Source organism: Myzus persicae, unplaced genomic scaffold, assembly GCF_001856785.1.
Source record: "Myzus persicae strain clone G006 unplaced genomic scaffold, MPER_G0061.0, whole genome shotgun sequence".
In the NCBI taxonomy this organism is placed as follows: Eukaryota; Metazoa; Arthropoda; class Insecta; order Hemiptera; family Aphididae; genus Myzus; species Myzus persicae.
In genome coordinates, this window is record NW_019102620.1 from 544,094 (window position 1) to 566,462 (window position 22,369).

A 22,369-nucleotide genomic window follows, 5' to 3' on the forward strand; every position below is an offset into this window, starting at 1 on the left:
GGGTTCAATTATTGACCCTCCTGCCGGTCGAGGGTGCAGCTAAATTCACGGCGAATACATTATTACGAGGGTTGGTATCGCCGAGAACCAGAGTAATAATAATAATAATAATAATAAAATCAGTCGTAATAGTTCCGAAACATCGGGGAACCGAACACGAGACACGCGTAACCTGTTGGGTAGGCAAGCGCGTGTGCGCGCGGCGAGTGGGAGGCGAACACGCCGTGGGCGCGTCAAGGCCGATCTAGGGATCCGTCCGCAGCGATATCGTTCGACCCCTCTGACGGCTGGACATCTACACCCTGTTTAAAATGTCACCGCGCAGCGATGATGCGGTTTCAAGGTCAACGCCACCTAACCAACCGGGCACGCGTGTGGACATGGGTCAGTCTTATCTCATCTCGTTCTGCGCGCCGAAAAATAATATGTTTCCGGTGACGCCGACGACTGCGACGACGACAACGACGACGACGACGACGATGGCGACGGCGACGACGACGCTCTGTGCGGCGCGCGCCGACTCCCCGACATGACCGCTTCCAAACACCACCGATTGCCGTGTTCCTATATTCTGTTATTCTGTTCGGCACCGCACTGGCAATCGCGCGCCGTACGCAGCACGTTTTTCGTAGTCTCGCTGCCGACCGCCGTCGATCATCTATCCCCGCTCGCATTCCCTTGCGGCACGATGGCTGCAGTGTTTGACATTTATTCTTCGGACTCGGATGAGCCGCGGCCCAACATGTCGGCTTTCTTGAATCGCAGACGATATTGTGAGTACGACATACCGTCCATATACACCGGTGTTGTCGTGGATATTTTATTGTATAAATAGTATTAGTATAATAATTACGTAGTATAAATAGTATTAGTATAATAATATTATACATAGTATAAATAGTATTAGTACAATAATTATACATAGTATAAATAGTATTTGAATAATAATTATATAGTATCTATCACCGACGAAGTCGGGTAAGACAATAATTCATAACTATTTTTGGATCACCTTGTATTCTATACCCGGTTGGTTATTGTTTAATAATTTTGTTACAATATTATTGTTTAGCACTCTCGCGATAATGATATAAGCACCATGGTACCCAGCTACGACAATTTATTGCGCGTACTCGTACACGTTTGTTCATGTTCCCGAACAGATGTTTTTAGGTAAATAAGCATGTCGGAGACTACCACGGTCGACTATAATAATTCATCATTATGATCACTGTATAATACTTATTATATCATTTTTATTGATCCTGTATATTGATTATTCCAGATTTATTGCATATTTATGTTATTTTACTTAAGTTGGACATTGGTCGACTTGTCCGTGACATCGTGGCTTGCGTACTTCTAAGTCTATATTATTGTTATATTATGGACTCTAATATTAACGCATTGGCTCAAATAGGCAAAATTCTTCTTAGGGGAACCAGTACCATCGTATTTTTTATAAGTATAGTATAGCTCTGTAAGACCAAGTTAGGAATAATGTACTTATTAAGTATTTATAAATACATTATAATTTGTTACTCTTATGTCTTATTGTATTGTTTGAGAGGGCTTGTTAAGATTTTGTGACCGGCGCCTAGCCCTCCGTCTTTCCCGCATTCCACATTGTGTATATTTACTATATTCTTCTATTACATAGTAACTTCATGTTGTTTTTTTCATTGCAAATGTTAATATAAATTTTATTTTCAATTTATTTTCAAATGAATTAAGTCAATTTTGTTATTTAAATCAATGTTTAAATCGAATTTCTTCATGCGTACTTTTGCGTATCCCAGAAATTTGGGTCAAACAATTTTAAATACTTAGGCATTTGTTTTGATGTGATGGTGCAGGGGCATTCCATTTTCATAAAATGTTACAAGCTTGTGTCAATCTAAAATAGACGGTAAATAATAATGGATGATCTTTTAATGTTTAACTTCATTATCTAAAAAGAGTTATGGTTTCTTAAAATATAATCTTTTACATACTTGCAACATTTTTTATTGTTATAATTTTTATTTTTAAATGAATTCATGCATTTGTTATTACAAAGCAGATGCAGAATATTATTCTGAGAATCTTGTTAGGTACATAAAATCGATTTTGAACCTGCAGTAATTACTTAATTTAAAGTATTTAAGTATTCAATATTAAAATCAGTGTATCCTGTTGGAAGATTCTTCGTCCTATGATGAATGCCTTTTTTTCACTACATAACTGATATCAATGTATCATTGTATCACATTCCTTATTATTATTCTTGTAATTGTAACAGATTCCGACGTAAAAATGAAAAGATGAGAGGAATACCGGCAAGTTTTACAAGTGAGACTGATGGAGGGTTTCTTAATCACGTAACTTTAATTACATGTTTCTTCCCTCATTATCAAATAATATGCACATTGCTGTGTGTTGACACTAGACAGTAGACACATAAATTATATAATACAATTTCATTGAAATAAATAATAAAAAGATAACCGTAGTTGTGAACAAATATTTTGCTGTTCCACTCTATCTAATTTTCATATAAACATTCTTGGAAATACAGTAGAGTCCCGCTAATCAGGTCATCGCTAATCCGGACAATTTATGTTTTGTACTTAGTACCTTGTATAATATATATATTCGGGAATACCCATAATTAAGATATTATCGTTTCGATTATATACATATTGTGATATTTTTTGCTAATATTATGAATTCGTATAAATACATGAGGTGTTTTTTGACAGTATATTTATTGTGTTATTATTTATAGTGTTTATTAATGAGTAAGTTAAAAAAAACGTCATTTCGTTTAATCCAGATTTTCGATAATCCGGAGAGAGTCTGGTCCTATCTAGCCCAGATTAGCAGGACTCTACTGTAGTATATTGTATATCAAAGGTGGAAGTGAGCTATTTCACGAGCCGCACGCGAGGGCCGCTTTTCACCAAAGACTTAAATTGCCTTCCTGCACGAGTCACACATACGATATTTTGCCATGCCTCTGCGTTCATCGATCACGGCAAAGGTGATGCAGGGATCTATGCAACAGCCAAACTATTTGACAAAAATAATTTCACAAAAGAAAAATGTTTACGCGTCATGCAAAGTGATGATTTTATGAACATACAGGCGGATTCACAACTACGTCATGTGTCGTGTTGTGCGAGAGAGTGGTACTTAATGGTAACAACTGGTGACCATATTGATTTAAGTTGAGATGTAGTAAATTCTTGGTATACTTGGTAATTACATGATACCAAAAAAGTGACGTCCAATCACAATTCACGACACGACACACGACGTAGCTGTGAATGCGTCTTAAGATGTAATCAAAAGTTTATGTTTTTTATAAGGACCGTGGTATAGATTTCAGTGTCGGTTGGGCAGTGAATATCGTAGCACTTTTGAGATTTCCATTTTACAGCTCGAAATTGTATAGATTCCCACTTTACCGCCTGCTGGACGGAAAACGTCGCTTTCCAACGCTTCAACCGTCACCAAAAACTTAACTTTCGGTACAGTCGTGACAAAAAATATTTTATCTAGGAAAAATAATTATAATGAGTTATATATTAAATAGAAGTTTTTTTTTTCATAAATGTATTAACATACAACTTTTCAGGAAATTTATTTTCAACTTTTCGAGAGGTTAGGTTAGGTTAGGTTACTGTTAATAGGATCCTGTAAAACTATTGTGTACCTACATAAATGGTTTAGTTTATTGTTATATAAATTATAATTAGAAAAATCGTACCCGATCAATACAAAAAGTTAACAGGTTACAATTGATTTCAAAATATTCTTTGTATCTTTATTCTATCTTTATCATTATATTATGAGAAAATTCAATATTAGATTTAGAAGTACCTAAATAGTCATTGCGAAATGTAATTTAGTTTTCTAGTTGTTCATTTATTAGATTGCAGCGTAATTAAACCAATTATCAATTCTTACTGTACAAAACCGCTATAATATGCTTTGTATAATATAATTTGTCTAGTGTCATATTGTATGTATTTAATTACAAAATATAAATTTTCCTTATTAACAATTTACGATCCACTGTTAATCTCTATTCAAACATATTTGCATAATTAAAGAAACATAGACTTATATGTCTTTCAATAATAATTATTGAATTTATATGAATAATGAAAGCATATATAGTTTCGAGTTTATATATATTAAAAAATATTTATATGATATAGGTATCTATGCTTGATACAATAGTAATGTATACTTGGTAACAGAAATGAAAAGAAAGAAAGTTATAGTTATAGCAATTAGCAGGTAGCTTATGCATACAGGTGGCTGTAGCCAAAAATGAGATACCTCAGTATACTTCTACTGATGCTTTCCTAAAAAAAAGCTAGCAGAACAATCTAGACCAGCGGTTCTCAAACTTTTTTTTTCGAATATCACTTAAGTATAAGTATATTATCAATCAGTAATCTACCACTGATGATTAAAAATAAAACGGTATAAACTTTATATAGTTAAATACATTTATTTTAAATAAAAATGCAGTAAAATACTACAATATATTATTATTTATTTATTTATACAAATTTATTAGTGTTTAAAAATTAAGATATGAATTAAATAACGTCTAATTATCAATCTAACATGTATTTTTAATTTTCCATTCTACTATCATGCGGCCTTTCACGTACCACCATGTAGTCTTTCGCGTACCACAGTTTGAGAACCGCTGATCTAGACCACTTTCCTCGATGGTCCATGAAGCACCATTTTCAAAATAAGAAATTGCCACCCTCTTATTAATTTGAATATCTACCCATCATTTTCGGGCATAAAATATTTGATGTATCTTATGTATAGCCAAACATCAAGTATGAAATACATTTAAATTAAAATCATTGCAATAAAATAAAATAAAGTAAAATATTATTTTTATAACAATTTCGAACTACAACAACTTCAAACTAAAGTATAATATACTAATTCATCATCGTCAATTTTTTATGTTAAGTATCTAATGCGGTGGGTGAGACCGGCTGTTCGTCCTGGCGCGCAACGGGCATAAACCACAAAGCTTGAAACAGCTAATGCGCCCTTTAATTAAAGAATAATTTTCGATGTTTCACATCTGCAAGATATCCAGCGATGGCTCATTTTTTCATTGTTTATTTACTATAATACTAAGGATTTTATACTATAACGCTGTGTCCAATGTGACGCGGACGACGCGGCAAAAAACCAAACAGCTTGTATTTCGTCGTTCGCTCGCGTCAGTATAAAATTCGCTCGCGTTCGCCGCGTTCACCGCGCGTGTTCACGTTGGACACAGCGTAAGAATACATATTATATAATTTCATAGGTACCTACATACATTATTAATTTCCAATGAAAATGTAAAATCGCACCGCCATTTATTTTCTGACTTCCCTAAAAGCATTTAGTACGAACACCAAATTAATATAATTCTCTGTAATTTTTAATTTTAATATTGTGGAATATACTCAAACATTTTTATAATACAACTCGTGTTTATAAAATGAATGTAGATACACTTTTTTTTTAACTGTAATAATTATAAATTCACTTATAATTAATATAATTTTTCAGATTCGAAAAGAAATGCGGCAAACATGACTGACTTCGATAAAAAGAACGAATTAAGGTAATAGTTAAAAATTATTTTGTTTTTGGATAACATTTGTAACATGATCATATGGTTATAAAGTTGTTTAAAGTTTTTTTGTTGGTTTATAAGTAATTTCTATTGAAAGAAAAAGAACAGTTATCTAGCGACTTTTTAGTCGCATTGTGGCCAATAATGAGGTACATTTAAATTTTTTTTATAAAATATAGGTATTGATGTATTAATTTTTTTAGATGTTATTTTCGTAAATCAGAAAGAAATAACCGTAAAATGACCTGATATACTAATAAGTATTTTGATTTGTTTGGGCTATCTTTAGACGTATGAAATTGTTTCTTTGTGTTAATAACATTTTTGTTTCTGAGTTTAAAAATTTAAAAATTGTATATAATACTTCTTATAAGTAAGTTATTCCTATATACACAAATATAAGAAGTTTATATTTTCATCAATTGAACATTCGCTAATGTTCAGGAAAAAAAAGCGTGTGAGTGGATGTCACTTTGCTGTACCTACAGCATAGGTTCAAGTGGGTAACTGTCATGGATGGTTTTAAATTTGAATTCAATGATACGATATGATTATTGATTGTACACGAAAAACGTTTCTGAGCGAAACGGTTTGTCGGAATTGGATATTTTATATTTATATTGTTATTATTACGACTGTATAGCCGCCAGCCGATTGGTTAAATTAATATTATTTGCGTATTATCATATAATTCGTATGTAATAATATATTTTAGAAGTTTCAAGTACCCACGAATAATATTTTTAAATTACAATAAATAAACTTAAATCGTTATTCTTGGTTATTTCAAATGTACTCGTAATTTCGTCCTAATTTAAACATAACATAATAGATATATCTAAAAAATCTGTTTATATATTTTTTAGATTTTTTGGTTACAAAATAACCTACTTATGCACCCCTTGTTATTAATTTTCAATCTTTAGCTATATAAGTGTTCAGCTTTTATTTCATATATACTTAATTACAAAATAATTTTTACATTTTTTCAAAATTTGAATTTTAAGTGCCTATAAAAAAATCGTGCCTAAGCATTTTAATACTATACATATTTTAATAGATATATTTTTCAACTGCCATTGTAATAATAAATCAGAAACGTTGTATTCAGTGTTCAAGCTTTTCGCCCCAACAAATCAAATTGTATTGACATTTGCAGAAAAAAAACTAAAAAAATTGAAAATTGAAAAACAGTTAAAAACAAGTCAAAATATTTTGAAAATATTATCGAGTAAAGTATATTATAACATAAACATATGGTGTCGATTTCAGGTATCTACAGTTATTTGTTTTTGAACCACAATGAAATAGAAAAATCGTTCCTTGAGGAATGTTGTATTCAATTTTCGAATCTCAGATTTAAAAAGAAAATTTTTTATGAATTTCTTATTCAAAATAATTTGCAAATTTTCATGATTTTTAAGTACTTTATCAAAATTCAAACTTTAAATGCTTATAAAAATATTGTGACATTTGTATTTTTAATATTTTGCAACTGCCATTGCAAAATTATATATATTATATAAGTATGATTGTATTCATTTTTCAAGCTTTTTGACCAAAAGAATACAATTTTATTGACATTTATAGAAAAATAAAAACTTAAAAAAGGATACTGGAAATGTCCCTAAACAGCTCAAAACAATTCAAATTGTTTTACAATGTATGGAAAATTCTAATATAAACATTTAGTGAAAATTTCATGTATGTATTTCATGTAGTCATTTGTTTTAGAATTACACCAAAAATCACTGAAAACCGGTTTTGAGTAAAAATTCCCAATTTTCCTTATTTTTTTTTTGTTTTCCCGGCGCTTTTGAACGCCTACTGCTAATTTTACATTTTGACCTCTACAATACATCAACTAGATCAACGTTACCATAGAACAATATACTGAAGACGATAATCGAAGTATTATTTCGACTACTTATCACACATAAACAAATTTAAAAAAATAATACACATCATTGTAAAATCAATATATTCATCGCTCCGCTCAAAATCTATAACACGTATTGTTTCACGAATGATTAAAATACATATGCATGATTGTGCTTGATTATTGAACTTACGATTGTATACATATACCTATACAACTTACTGCATAAAATCAAAACGGCATGATCCCATGAAAGCAATACTTTGCGATATAACTGGCTTAATGGCCGTCTGGAAATGACGATGTGTTCGTTTGGTCTAGAGACACAAGTATCCGAGACAAGTTATCGATGGTATTGTTAATAATCTATTTTTAATCACTTTGTACAGGTATAATTCGACTTTGATGGCCTGGTAGTAATGATGGTCACAACACATTTTTTTTAAACAAATATGACTCTGCAGGTACCTAACAAAATAAAAACAAAGCATCATAGTGCCAACACTTCACAGCGAATTCCGTTAACATGTTCCATACACATACTAAATTCTAAGAACCATCTAATTTCCAAACGTAATTTAATTATTAATAAATATCAATTTTTTGTTGTATTTTATAGTTTTACATACGCCATGTAAGTATGTAAAAAGAAAATAGTTTAGAAGAATAACAAAAAAAAAAATATAACTATTCATTATTATTTGTATATTTAATTAATTATTTGATTATTTATTAGTTTATCCGAACAGATAAATGATTGGAATATCTTAAGAACCTCTATCGAATCTACAGTACAAAAGTTAAACCCAGGCAATATAAGGTACACGTGTACAAAATTGTTTGAATTAAACATTATACGTGGTAAAGGCCTGCTGTGTCGGGCTATTATGGGAGCACAATCGAATTCACTTCAATTTACACATATTTATGCAACTTTGGTTTCCTTTATCAACTGCGAAGTAAACAATTTTTATTTGTCTATTAAAAAAACAATTTCACCCACTAATACTTACGATCGTTTTTATGTACATTTAGTTTCCTAACATAGTAGAATTGCTTCTGGTGCGATGTGTTTGCTTATTTACCAATGCCTACAAAAAATGCGAAGAAGAGAATAAGCATGTACCGCCGGTGATATTCATTGCACATTTAGTGGATAACAATGTTGTAAGTTATGTTAATTCACATAATAATATTGGATTTAAATAATGTATACATTTTCCAATGATGCATGTCCATTGTTCATCTAGGTCAAAGACTGGTTGGTATTAGACATACTAAAAGTGTTAATAAAAACTCCGAATTTAAATGCAATTTCCATGGTTGACAAAATTATGAAAATATGTGGTAAAAAATTGAATTCGAATCCACACAATAAACTGGACTTAAAAAACATTTTTGATACTTTGCAAAATATTTCGGAAGATGAACAGATCGATAAATCGGTAAATTAATACTTTTTATACTTAATATTTAAATGAAAGATAATATTTTACCTAATTCAAATATCAATACATTATTACAACACATCAACATTTTTTACTTATAGTTTTCAAGCTTAATTTAAAAATGTTGATTCCTTATTTGTGTATTCATTTTTGAAACTAATATTTTTTTTTAATACATATTATATTTTAAAATATTATTACCTATTTACAACACGATTTCATAATATACCTATTGTAAGCTAGATATTATAAATTAAGAGAATTTCGAAGTGGAATCTACTTTATTTGTAATCTTTAATACACTTACTTAAAATGATTTTATATGTATGACCTTTAGGAATTTCTAAAAAAGAAGTGGTGAAGTACGCCAGTTTATTTTAAATAATATATTCGTATTTTAGGTCCAATGTTTAGCAAAAGTTATTTTATTGACAAAAATAAATTACTCCGAAGACGAACCGGAGTTTTATTTAGTAAATCCTAATAAACAATTCAGTCATTCATTGCATTTAAATCATAATTATAGTCCACAATACGAACTAGGTAATTATTTATTATTCACATTAAAATAATGTTATTTTCATTTTCATTTTCATATTTTTTTTTCTTTAGATTTTTTCGTGTATGATCTAGACTTCAAATCTAATGAAATAATTTATAAAACTTATGCCAAGCAAATATTAAAGTTAAAAAGTAAAGTTTACTATTTTGCAAACAATGATATTGATGAAATGGCTGATGATGAAGATGATTGTGGTAAGAGTTTAAATAATAGATAATAGGTAGTTATACCCCTAACATAATATATTTAAAACAATATTTTTGTTTCTTTACATTTAAAATATTAATTTCTACAAACATCATATTTAAATCATATTATACACATGGAATAAGGCTCATTTTAAGCTCATATAATAATCTTTGTGACTTAGGATTGACAAAATAGCAGTTAACTTATAAAACAGTGTAACCGATTTATTAGAGAGTTATGTTAGAGATTGTTAGAGAACTTTCTAAGTTTCTAAGTGTGTTCAACTTTGTCTTCGACGGTACAACATTTTAACTTTTGGGCTGCTAGTTTCACGCCACAGCAGTACAACAGTTAGGAAAATTGATAAAGTAAAAAAAAAAATGAATATTTATTTTATGGTGTGAAGATTAGTATAAAACAATTGCATAAGTTTCAGATTTGTTGTAGTTATATGGTATATTTCGTACGAGTTTAGTGAAATGAGTCAATATGCATATCACGCATTAATGGCTGGTGGATTTTGGAAAATCTATGATGACTTCTAACGTAAAACTAAACGAATGCATATGATAATCAAAACATTTTAATAACACCACATTTGATATTTTATACATCACTGTATTTATTAAAATATTAACCTTAAAAGATCAATATAACTTTAAACATGTTAACATTTTTAAATATTTAACTTAAAAAAAAATTTGCTTTCCAATATTAATGAGAAAAAAGTAACTTAAAGATCGTTTTTGATATTTTAAATTTATAGTTTTATACTTTTGTGCTGGTATAGTGAAAAAAGTATCTTATCTCTTAAAATTTTTTGAAAATGAAGTTTAACCAACATTAAAAAATGCCTAACTATCTTTTACAAACCTAGTTAAACAGTTATATGTGATACACCGATAACCTTTACTCCTTATAACTACTTTAATTATACTATATTTTTTATACTGTATACATTATGTATAATATATAGTTAAAAATTATAAATACTACTTAATGTTTAATAATTCTTTGTTACACAGAGGCAGAGACAAACATGTTATCAGCAATTGATAATGTATCAATAAAAAAAACTATTAGTCTACTAGTAAATTTGAAATTACCTCCATCTGAGATTGCTCATGAATTAATGCAATTTAAATCGATACCGAGTGAAGAATTGGAGCTGTGCATTGAATATGTGGAATGCTGCTTTGAAAATAGTGCTGTCTACAATAAGATTTTTGGAGATATCATACAAGTAACAATTAAATTAAAAAATACAATAATTTTATTAAAATGTGCACTAATATTTGTTGTATTGTATCTACTACTACACTCACAGTATAACTATATTATTTATTTTCAGAGTTTTTGTCAAATAAACCCTTCTATAGTGGATTCAATAGAATTGATTTTCAAACGTTGTACGCCCGTCATTCATCTTGGCAACCCGAACAAACTACAAAACCTCGCCAAATTTTTTGCCCAACTTCTATGTTCAGATTCAATTTCTTGGAAAGTATTTTCAGCTGTATACCTGACTGAATATGAAGTAACTTATTCTGGCAGAGCATATTTAAAGGCGTTGTTCAACGAATTGATTTCACTTATGGGACGAGATGATTTAAAAAAACGTATTCTGGATCCGTGAGTATTTCATTTTTACATGCATAAATATTTGTGTTCCATATATTATGTAAATATTAAATTTATATTTTAGTTCTCTACAAAGATCATTCAGTGGATTATTCCCGTTAAATAATCGCGATAATTATCGACTTTGCGTTCATTTTTTCTCGGATATTGGTTTGTATGACGTAGTGTAAGTGTTTATCATTCAAATCGTTTAAATAATTTATTAATAACCCCCTCTATTTCAGTGTTGGATACAAAGAATCTTTATCACAAGGCGTTGCCGTTTAACTATTCTTTACGACTGAAGACTTTTTCCTATTGATTGCAGTGAGAGCAATCCTATCAATTATACATTAAGTACATAATTAAATATTGTATTCTAATTTTAAAATATCATGTGAATTATTATTACACGTTATCTATAACATTTTTACAATTCATTTAATTTATATAATTTAACAATATTATTTTGCATTGAAAGTTCTTTTTATAAATGTTGCATCGATTATTTCAATTAAATTTAAGTAAATTGTAAACAGGGATCCACATTTGTTATTTTTTATAGCTATCGAAATAATTGTTTTTTAAACGGGAGCTATGACTTAATACAAAACGTATCCATTATTGATTATAACTTATAATGATTTAAAAAAATTGAGGTTTATAATACTATCCAATGTTATGATAAATGTAATGTTCTACTAATTAATGACAATATATTTAATTGTACATATTTTATAACATTATACATTTGCTGTTTTTTTTTTGTTATAACAATAAACAGTTTTACTATTGAAAACTACAAGCTGGTTTTTATTTTAATCCCCATTATTAAACAAATGTGTAGTATCGAGCAGTAACTACTCCAATATTTCCAGCTTGGTTAATGTTAATGGGGCAACGTTTGCTATATCATGCTGAGGCTAGGGACTAATTTATGGGTTGGGTGACAAGAGGGTACTATTTTTCTGGTGGTACATAACATTATTTTAAGGATTAAGGAGCTGCAGTATTGCTGACTCAGTGGTGAGCTGACTATTTTTTGTCAAGGATGGAAAATTAATGAGGGGCTCATACATATTTTTTTAAACTTACTAAAATTTTGAAACAGTTCTACATTACAATAAGAGTTAAGTTTAAGGAAGGTTCGACATAGGTAATTGTGTCAAGGTCATAAATACGAAGGGAGTCCCAGGGACCAGGGTGTTACTTGGTTCATAGCACCTTGGGCCAGTCCACCTCTGCTTATCGTTCACAACTACTTTTTTTCGTCTTTCGTCAATCAACGGACATCATATCATAATAAATTGTATTTAAAATTCAAGATTATTAAATGTATAAAATACAATTAAATTTTTGTTTTGATCTTCGTGATCAATTATTATTGATATGGTCACAAATATTATACAATATATTATTTGATATAATCTGCAGTGATATCGATGTTAATAACTCAGAAGCAGTTAATAGCTCAAAAATTGAAACGAGATTACTGAAGAAAATAAAACTATAAATTGTAGGCAATTTCTAGAAAATGAGTCGTAAAAAAAAATATATAAACTACTTATTAATTATTTCAATACAATTTTACTAAATCAAAAAATTATTTAATGATTTTACGTATTGTACATACATATCAATACTGAGTGTTCAGTGCTGTTAGTTCTTGTAATATATAGTTTCTTATGTAAATAGTTACTGGTGACACTTCTTTTTGGCCTCCTTTATCCCACCGAATAATAGGGCTGGCATCAAAATTTGAATGTAGTGTGTCCAAAACTATAGATATGTTTGGTAATTGAGAACTGATGATACAATTTCTATCTCAAACTATAACACAACAACTATCTAACTTATTATAATGTATTTTCTTTAAAATGTCCACATATTGAACGTTCAAGCGATGAGTTTCCACTTTTTCGTGATTTCAGAGTTGAATGTTTGTAAACAACCCATCAATAGGTGATCCATATATAAATAGAAACGAAAACTATTATGAGACTAGATCCCTGCTTGATAATATGTGTAAATTATGTAATAAACTAATAAATGTTTCGTTACTCACTGCGACACTAATGCACTTAACACGACGTTACACTGAAAACTTAAGCTACTGCGCAGACGCTTATCGATCGGATTCACAGTTGTCAGACGCCCTCAGCACTACAGCGAAAACTCGGAGTCAAATACCACTGCCATCGCCATCGTTATCGTCATTTGTTGTCGTCACCAAACCAATGACCAAGTCCAAAAAGGTAACATTCAATGTTAGTTTTAAGCATTATATACTATAACAATATGTCAATATTACACTACAATAATATAGTATAATATAATAATAAACTTGCGCCGGTTGCGTGATTCAATCAGCCGAGCACAAGCACGATTCCGGTTCACGCACAAGCTTATAATGAGTTATTAATAACTATTATATTAATAATGATAATTGATACAAGCATGCATTGAAAACTTTATACTTTGTAACTTGTTGATTTGTGTTTATACCGGTGTCACGCCATGATTTCATCATACATTTAATTTACAGGAAAATAATAAAATTGATCATAGTAGAAGTTTACCGAAATAATATTTATCGTAACTTATAACAACCAACAGGTACTCATATAATAACTATTTTAATATCATTACAACAAGTATAATTAATGAAAAAATAAATATTAGTAATCATAATATTTTTATTTATTTAAGATTTCTTTAAAATATACATATGTTTATGTATAAAGAACATATATTATACTCCTTTAAGGCTGAATTTGCGACGAAGTAGAGGGTTAGGGAGTTCAATGATACAAAAAGAGAACAGTTTTTTTTTTTAAATAAAATGTTACCTAGCACAGTTATGATTGGTAGATCATAGGAAAAAATATAATACAGACAAGAAAACAAATATCATCGATTATTTATTCAAATTAAATATGGATTATTTTTATTTGTATTTAAAACAAGAAAGACTTACAAATAATTTCTTAGTAATAAACGAATAATTATTAATAATTAATAAATGTACAAATCTGAAATCAAGAGTGAATAATTACATAACCCAACTATTGGTATTAATATAATTAATAGATAGAATTATTATTATTTTAGTTATTTAGTATTCACTATTCATCATGTTGTTACATTACTAAAACAGCATTTAGATCAATTATGCTATGGTAAGTCATAAGTACCAATTAAACTAATCTACAAACAAGGAATATTGAGACTACTACAATTCAGATAAGACGTGATCAGCCATGTAAGATCCCTATGAAATAACTGTGATTGATATTCATGCGGTGAATAATTTATGACCAATAATAATTAGCACTTATGCCAATCAGTCTTAATAAATTATCTAAATCAATCAGTGGCGTACATAGGATTTAATTAAATTAAATTAAATTAAATTTGATACTGATTATTGTCTATTAACTAATGACAATATACTTAATAATTGTGAATATTTCATACATTACTGTTTTATTATTATTTGTTTTAACAATCAAAAATAAAATACTAGGAACTGGTTCATATTATGCATCTCCTTTATTAAGAGGACGCTATACCCGCATGTGTTGTCTCCGTCTTACAAAGCGTAACATTACAAATTTTACGTTCGGCAGATCACGTTTCGCTCAGTTAGCTTCAAAATTATAGTGAATTGACTTCTTATTAAAATTAAAGGTAAGATTATTACGGACGGCTTTTCATGGGCTTTTTATTATATTTTAATTTTTTAAGAGAGTTATGAGTATTCAAAAATTGTAAATTGTTTGTACAACTTGAAATATTCATAACTCTCTTTAAAATAAAAATATAATAGAAAGCCCAGTAATTATCCGTAATAATATTGCCCTCCGTAATAATCTCACCTTTAATTTTACTAATGACTGCTAACTGAGTGAAGCGTGATCTGCAGAACGTAAAATTTGTTGTGTCACGCTCTTGTAAGACGGAGACAAAACATGCGGGTATATCGTCCTCTTAATCGAATGTGTATTACCGAGTTATTAGTAACTGCTTAATAGTGGAAGTTAAAGATTAAACAATATTTAATTTATAAAAAAATACACCAAATAAGTTTTTACCAGTGTCATAATATTAGTTTAAAAAAATGTCAACAATTTAAATAAAAATTGCAAAACAACATTTTTTACCTATACCTGTAGTAATGGTACAAAACAATAATGTTTTTGTGAAAAACCGGTGTTTCTGAATTGGGTAGGAAAATCTTTATCTAGGTGAGTAGATTTTTCGCGACTGAGTCTAGTTGCTCGGATTGCTAAGGATTGCCTTAACCTCGGTCAGATTTCAAAATGTAGAAAACAATTTACTTTATACACAACATACAAATAGGTTATTTTGTTCAAATTATAATAAGTTATAAGTTGTAAGATATATATATAAATAAGATAAATAACAATGTATAGATAATATAACGAATAAACGCATTCATACATAATTAAATTTTTCTGTTTTTATAACCAAAAAAGCGGGTAAGTGGATGTCGCTCTGCTGTACAGTAGGTTACAAGTGGGTCACCGTATAATGGATGAAATTAAATTTGAATTCAATGATACAATATCATTGTATAAGAAAAACGATTCTGAGTGGAGACGGTATGTCAGTCTTGGTTTAAGACATATTAATACCAACATATCTGAGTCAAAATTCGAATTTTAAATGCTTATAAAAAAAAATTGTGCCTATGTATTTTAAATATTTTATAATTGCTATTGTAAAAATATATAAAGAGCCTTGTATTAAATTTTCAAGCTTTTTCGCCCAATAAATAAAATTGTATTGGTATTAATAGAAAAAAAAACTAAGAAAATTGAAAATTGACAATGTCCGTAAACATCTCAAAAAGAGTCAAATTATTTTCAAAATTTTATAGTGTTTAGAAAATGCTAATATCAACATTCAGTGAAATTTTCAAGGGTCTACAGCCATTTGTTATTTAATTACAACAAAAACAGAAAATCGTTACATGAGAAATCGAGTGAATATCAAATGTTGTAAAAATATGAATTTCAAACGCTCATAAAAATTTAATTTGACTTTCTTCTGAACATTTTTTTTTTTGATAAAGGTAGACAAACTTATGAGGAATCTTGTATATAATTTTAAAATCTTAGATTTAAAAACAACATTTTTTATGAATTTCTAACTTAAAATAATTTCCACATTTTCGTCATTTTTACGTATTTTGTCAATATTTGAACTTTAAATGCTTATAAAAAAAAAACTGTGACTAAAGATTTTTAATTTTTTCCATCTGCCTTTGAAACAATATACTAGGAGCCTTGTATTAAATTTTCAAGTTTTTTAACCAACAAATAACATTTTATTGATATTTATAGAAAAAAAAAATTTAAAAAATTGAAAACTGACAATGTCCGTAAACAGTTCAAAAAGAGTCAAATTATTTTCAAAATTCAGAAGGACTCGGCCCCCCTATCTCTGACGGCGGTTAAAAAGCGTTCCCTTTAACAAATTAGGATTTTATACATTAGACACTATACATACAATTATATGTGGAACACTTAAAACTATATGGAGACAATAGTCCCTTTTGGAATTTTTTCTCACTCTAAACGCTACATATTTATATATAATAATCATTTACTAATCTATCCTCATTTTCCGGAGAAAACCCAAGATACAGTAGGTATATTTAATTTAACAGTTATATTTACAATAGTATTTTTACGGTATATGTGCAAGTCATTGAAAACCGGTAATCTGATCAAATTTTTAAGCACATTTTAGCTTTTTAATTTCAAGCCTGTCCTGAAAAATACTCGCACTCAACTCCGCTCTGTCTCAAAAAAATAAGCACTCAATCATCCGGCTGTTGACCAACACTGTTCATATTTTTGGCTCTCAATTCGGATGCGGCCGTAAAAACAGGAAGGAAAATAAAGATCCATAATGTAAAATGTAATTTTCATGTTTTCAATCAGTGTGTACCAAAAAAAAAAAAACATGGCCCATAATTTGTATGTATAAGAAATTAAGAACTATAACTAGGGTCGCAATTAGATTATTGTAACCTAATAAATACTAGGCCGCAATATAGAAGTGATTTGTTGACCTGATCCTAATGTATGTATTGATTTTCCTCATACATGGTTGTATAAGTGTATAATTATTAATTATATTTAAAATGTTGGACTAATGGCAATTTTTTTCTGTTACCCAAGGATTTGATTTTTAACCACGAGGGCCTAAAAAATAAAAAACAATATGGCTTAGCACCCTAACGTAGTCCATAATATTATTATGTGGTTACGCCGATAAACCACTCACGTATTTTATTATTATCGAAAGTGAGTCAGAACGGAGCTACAGCCCCCGATCCACCGTTTCGGCGAAGCAGCTGGTCGGCCAACGACCTCAGTACGGCCGCGATGACGCGTGTACACTTTCGCTTGATCCCGGGCTGGATCAATACATTTCCCCGTCTGTCCGTGTCCCCGTATCTCCGGCTTTTGTCACGCACGCGTCAAGTCCTACACTCTGGTCGCACCCGGGGTGAACCTGTGGAATGTGCGTAGGAGGTGGCTTCGCCAAAAATCCCCTCGAAGTTCGATGCCCATACACGCCGACGTGAATGAATTTAGCGCTAACGCCGTTGCAGACCTGGATCCTTGAATGTGATATTAGAATACTATCGACTTTCACTGCTACGTAAGCAGGTCTTAAGTGCAATGATTGTAGATATCTGTAAAATTGTAAACATTGGTGTGGAACCAGAGACCCTGTATGTAAGTGAACTTATTTGTGTCACGGTAAGTACGTTATTTTCAATTTATTGAATCGTTTACAAGTAGTTATATTAAATTGTATAAATGTTGTATTATTATTATCGTTAACTTGAAATATTAAAATATTAATACCTCTATCAAACTTATATGGAGTGTAATGCATGTTATGATGTCCAAAATATAAATATAGTTATAGTAATTAGTACAATGTACGACAGGCTCAACATGCTTTTGCTTTACTTTGAGTGGCCTGCGTTTGGGCGAGCTTGTAAAAATTGCAATGTTTTTGGGCAATTTAGGATAATGATTCTGGATGAGTTATTTTAATAATTGTAATGAGATTCATTGTTTAGGTGACTTTTTATCCTGTAACGTGTTCATCAAAATACAATTGTTACAATATTATTAGATTACTAGGTACCTACTTCAAATTTACAATATAAATTATTATAATGATGCGTTTATTATGATGTATTGGTGTTGACAGAACCAATAAATTAATAACTGGTGTTAGTAAGAAGTAAGAACCAAAATTTAAAAAAAAAGTCCTTGCAGTACAAAATACATCCAATTAGATTTTAATCAATAAATGTCAACTCTTATAAGTCATAATGTAAAATATAATTAAAAGGTTAAGTGCATGCATTTTCTTTATACATATAAAAATTATTATTATATTATTAGTTATTACAGACTAAAAAAATGTGTTTTTCGTTTGTATTCAATATGTTTTTATTTTTAAAATTGTATTGTATTTTTGTTTTTCCTTTTTTAAAGTTAGTTTTTAAACTTAGTTTTTAAACTTGTATTATTAATAGTCGTATAATTTTAAACTGATTGCACAATATTTTCAAAAGTACTACAACATCTATACAAATTCGATTATTATCTTCAGAGTTATCATACATTTTGTTAATTATTTTCCATTTGAATAAATGATACAACGGATTTTTAAATGGTTGCCCTGAACAAATTCTGAAAAGTGGGCTTTGATATCTTGTTTTTGCACTGAGCCTTTCAATTGTTTGCACCATCTTAAAATATATTATTGTTATAAACCGTCTGTTATATGATTCGTGCATTGTCTAAATTCACCAAAAATAAACGTTATTACATTCTTATGGTACTTTGAAGTACATACAACCAATATAAAACATAGTATTTTAACAGTACCTTAAAATTTAGATCATGATTACCACTATAACTAGTGTAATTATAAACGATTTATACTATAGTACGCTGTGTGTAGGTATAAGTAGTGCCACGGCGCGGTGCTGGGGTTTATCCTTAGGCTAAACTATATTAAATTAATTTTTCGCAAGACTGATAACAATATTCCATTTTTTTTTTTCATTTTAAATTTATCTCTCATAGAATTTATATAATTATAGTACTATTCAGCTCATAGTTAATGATCTATTACTTTTAACAATATACAACATTATGAAAATCTATTTCATCAGCCCCCCTAAATTGGAATTTTGAATTTTTATTTATTCCATACATTTGTAAATCATTTGCAAAGTTTTGTAGAGATATTTATTTCATTTGTAAAGTATTCTTTGTGCTATAAAATAAAACAAATTCAATGGGGGCTGGCGAAATTCCCCAAGTTTTCAAAATTCATATTTTTGTTTACACCAAAATTCGATTTTAATCCGTCTGTAAAAGTTCGTAGAAACATTAAACAAGCATTAAATTAATAATTATTAATAATATACATTAGGTACCTACTAAATAATAAGTGAAATTAAAAGTTGTTATATTCACCTATATAAATGTATAATAAACAATTTATTACTATTCAAAATAGCCATAAATATGAAAAAATAGGAGGTACCTACTATTTATATACTATAAAATAATAAAAATGTCTATATAAAAAATGTATATATTTAAAAATAATCATTAGATACACAAATGTTACAGTGAATTATATAATTGAGAATATTATTCCACCTTTCACCGTACGAAATATGTAGGTATAGTATCAATGATTAGATATAATATTGTATAAATAACAATTATTTGCTATACTTTACTTATTTATAAATTTATAATTAATGTTATAGTGTATATGTATCATAATATAAAATGTACAAAATATTATAGAAATTAGAAATACGTACTGAACTCGTATTGTAGCGGTTATTTTGAGTGTCCCTTGTCTATAGAACCTCAGAATGATATTAGGAACAACCTTTTAGAAAAAAATATTATGTTTAATTTATTCATTCAAAATTATAGCTTCTTTAACACGTTTTAATTGGATACTAATTAATTTTAAAATTTTTATTTGCAGATCATTTTTTATTATTTTTTTGATATTTTTATTTATTTCAGTAATATGTTTGAGGTTACTTGGAATGTAACCGGAATAACATCTCGTGGGTATTAATTTTTTTTTTAATTTTTAGAAATATATTTTACACTTTTGTACTCACACCGTACTTAATAATTGATAATATCATTATTTTTGTATTTTGTATTTTTTTATATTGTTCTTTTGTATATTTATAAATTTATCAGTCAATCTGTACTGAATTTTTCGAGATTAAAGTACGTACTAAAATTACTTAAATGCATTTACAAATTATTGTTCACTTTTGAGATAGAGTGTTATAGATAAGTAGCTAGTGCCTACTGAACGGCCACAGCCGTATTCATATAATATTAAAACCACTTTAGTACCCCGTTATACAATACTAGCTGCGAATGAAACTCGCTGTCATTAAACTCGTTGGCTTGTGAGACTCGGTGATGCAAACGACAATGTCGTTGAAATGACTTAAAGAAATCACTCCTGTTAACGTCATATGGGTGGTTGAAAAACAAAAATTTAAGTGATAAAGATTTTTGATAAGTCTTGGATGTCTCGTTTCGAGCGCGGGAATGTTTGAAATTCCAGTTTCAGTGTCTAGAAATCTCACTTCACCGTCGAAAATCGGTAATTGAATAATACAGTTCCCCGTCGCATGTCCGGTGCTTTTCCGTATGTAAAAAAATGTAAATTCAAAATCTGTGTTGGAATGTCTAGCAAGTCCGTCACCTCAAGCTAAAATCGTTTATCATTCAAGTTAGCCACCTAGGTAGGCAATACGACTTTGTCGGATCGCAGACAATGTCCTACAGCTAATCAGGTAAGCAATCTACTTGTGGTGGATGGCAGACCCGTCGTTCAACGTCAAAGAGTGAAACTCAACTAAATTGGTCGTATATACCTACAAAATACACAACTGTAATCTGTAAGAAACAGTTTGTGGACGGCTCTTCGAGATTTTGAAGAAAAAAAATCCCTCCGTTCTACGAAGAGGATCGGTTTGGGTACAAACTGCACTCCCAAAGGTTTTAAAAGAATACATTTTACGGACGATGTGGTAAGAAAAAAAGGTCGAAAAGTCGAAAAACAGAGGGTAATAAATAATCGTAAAATCTTTCGAAAAACAACAACGATATCAATGAGTGATAAAAATATGCGAGATAACTCGTCTACGGCTAGGCCGCCCCGAGGAAACCGAAGAAACCGGCGGCCCGCCGTAGAAATTGCCGGGCGGTAGAAACTCCGGAAACGCCTAACTGGTAACACTGGCATCCCCTAACCCGAGTGACGTTAGAGTTCCGATTGCTTGTCATTTTATATGTTAAGATAAAGATACCGTGGTTGCATATGGTATATCGAAAACAACTCTGAATTCCCTCCAGATAACCACCGCCCACTTGTAAACAATTCCGACCGACGCGTCTCAACGCCGCGATTAAGTGACTCGATGCATATGGTGATAATAGACGAACAGTGGTCACTTCGTAAGGTTCTTCGTTACCCGAAACACGTGCTTTATTCTTAAATTCTCAACTCAATACTCTGTATGTCTTTAAAACCTACTGTCGATTTTTATATCATTTGCATCTCCGAGAACCCTCACTTGCGCACATCACAAAACAAAAACTAGAGGTCTTGCCTGCTCAGACATCTAACGAAAATCAAAACATCATTCATTGTTCAGTAAGTATAAATCTTATTTCAAAACCACACCGCAATGGCTTTCCGTTATCGTCGTGATGGGCGTCCATGTCCATTTGTTATCTACCTTATTAAGCAAATCTCTGATACACGTATTATTATATCATTATGTAAAAAAATAAACCTTCCCCTTATTTTTTTTTTTTTATTGTTCTTAAGCTTCGGCAACTGAGATCATTAGCTGTAGTAGGATTTGTAGTGTATGTTTGTATTGTATATTT

The 22,369-nt window shown here is 29.8% G+C and overlaps 1 protein-coding gene across 1 annotated transcript; it reads left to right on the forward strand.

The window, feature by feature from the left end:
• The first annotated feature begins 596 nt into the window (after nt 1-596).
• On the forward strand, nt 597-11,703 carry LOC111032765 (pre-mRNA-splicing factor CWC22 homolog). Its single transcript, XM_022313219.1, has 11 exons — nt 597-773; nt 5,587-5,641; nt 8,269-8,491; nt 8,568-8,699; nt 8,783-8,977; nt 9,382-9,523; nt 9,593-9,736; nt 10,757-10,974; nt 11,083-11,363; nt 11,437-11,538; nt 11,597-11,703. Exons 1-11 carry the CDS (start codon nt 689-691, stop codon nt 11,637-11,639), a joined length of 1,620 nt encoding a protein of 539 aa, XP_022168911.1. The 5' UTR covers nt 597-688; the 3' UTR covers nt 11,640-11,703.
• Nucleotides 11,704-22,369: the final 10,666 nt, after the last annotated feature.

Bases quoted from the DNA above. Each gene is read 5' to 3' on its own strand.
- LOC111032765 (XM_022313219.1), top strand. From the start codon at position 689: ATGGCTGCAGTGTTTGACATTTATTCTTCGGACTCGGATGAGCCGCGG. The intron at 774-5,586 runs GTGAGTACGACA...ATAATTTTTCAG, and splicing joins CTTGAATCGCAGACGATATT to ATTCGAAAAGAAATGCGGCA. The intron at 5,642-8,268 runs GTAATAGTTAAA...ATTATTTATTAG, and splicing joins GATAAAAAGAACGAATTAAG to TTTATCCGAACAGATAAATG.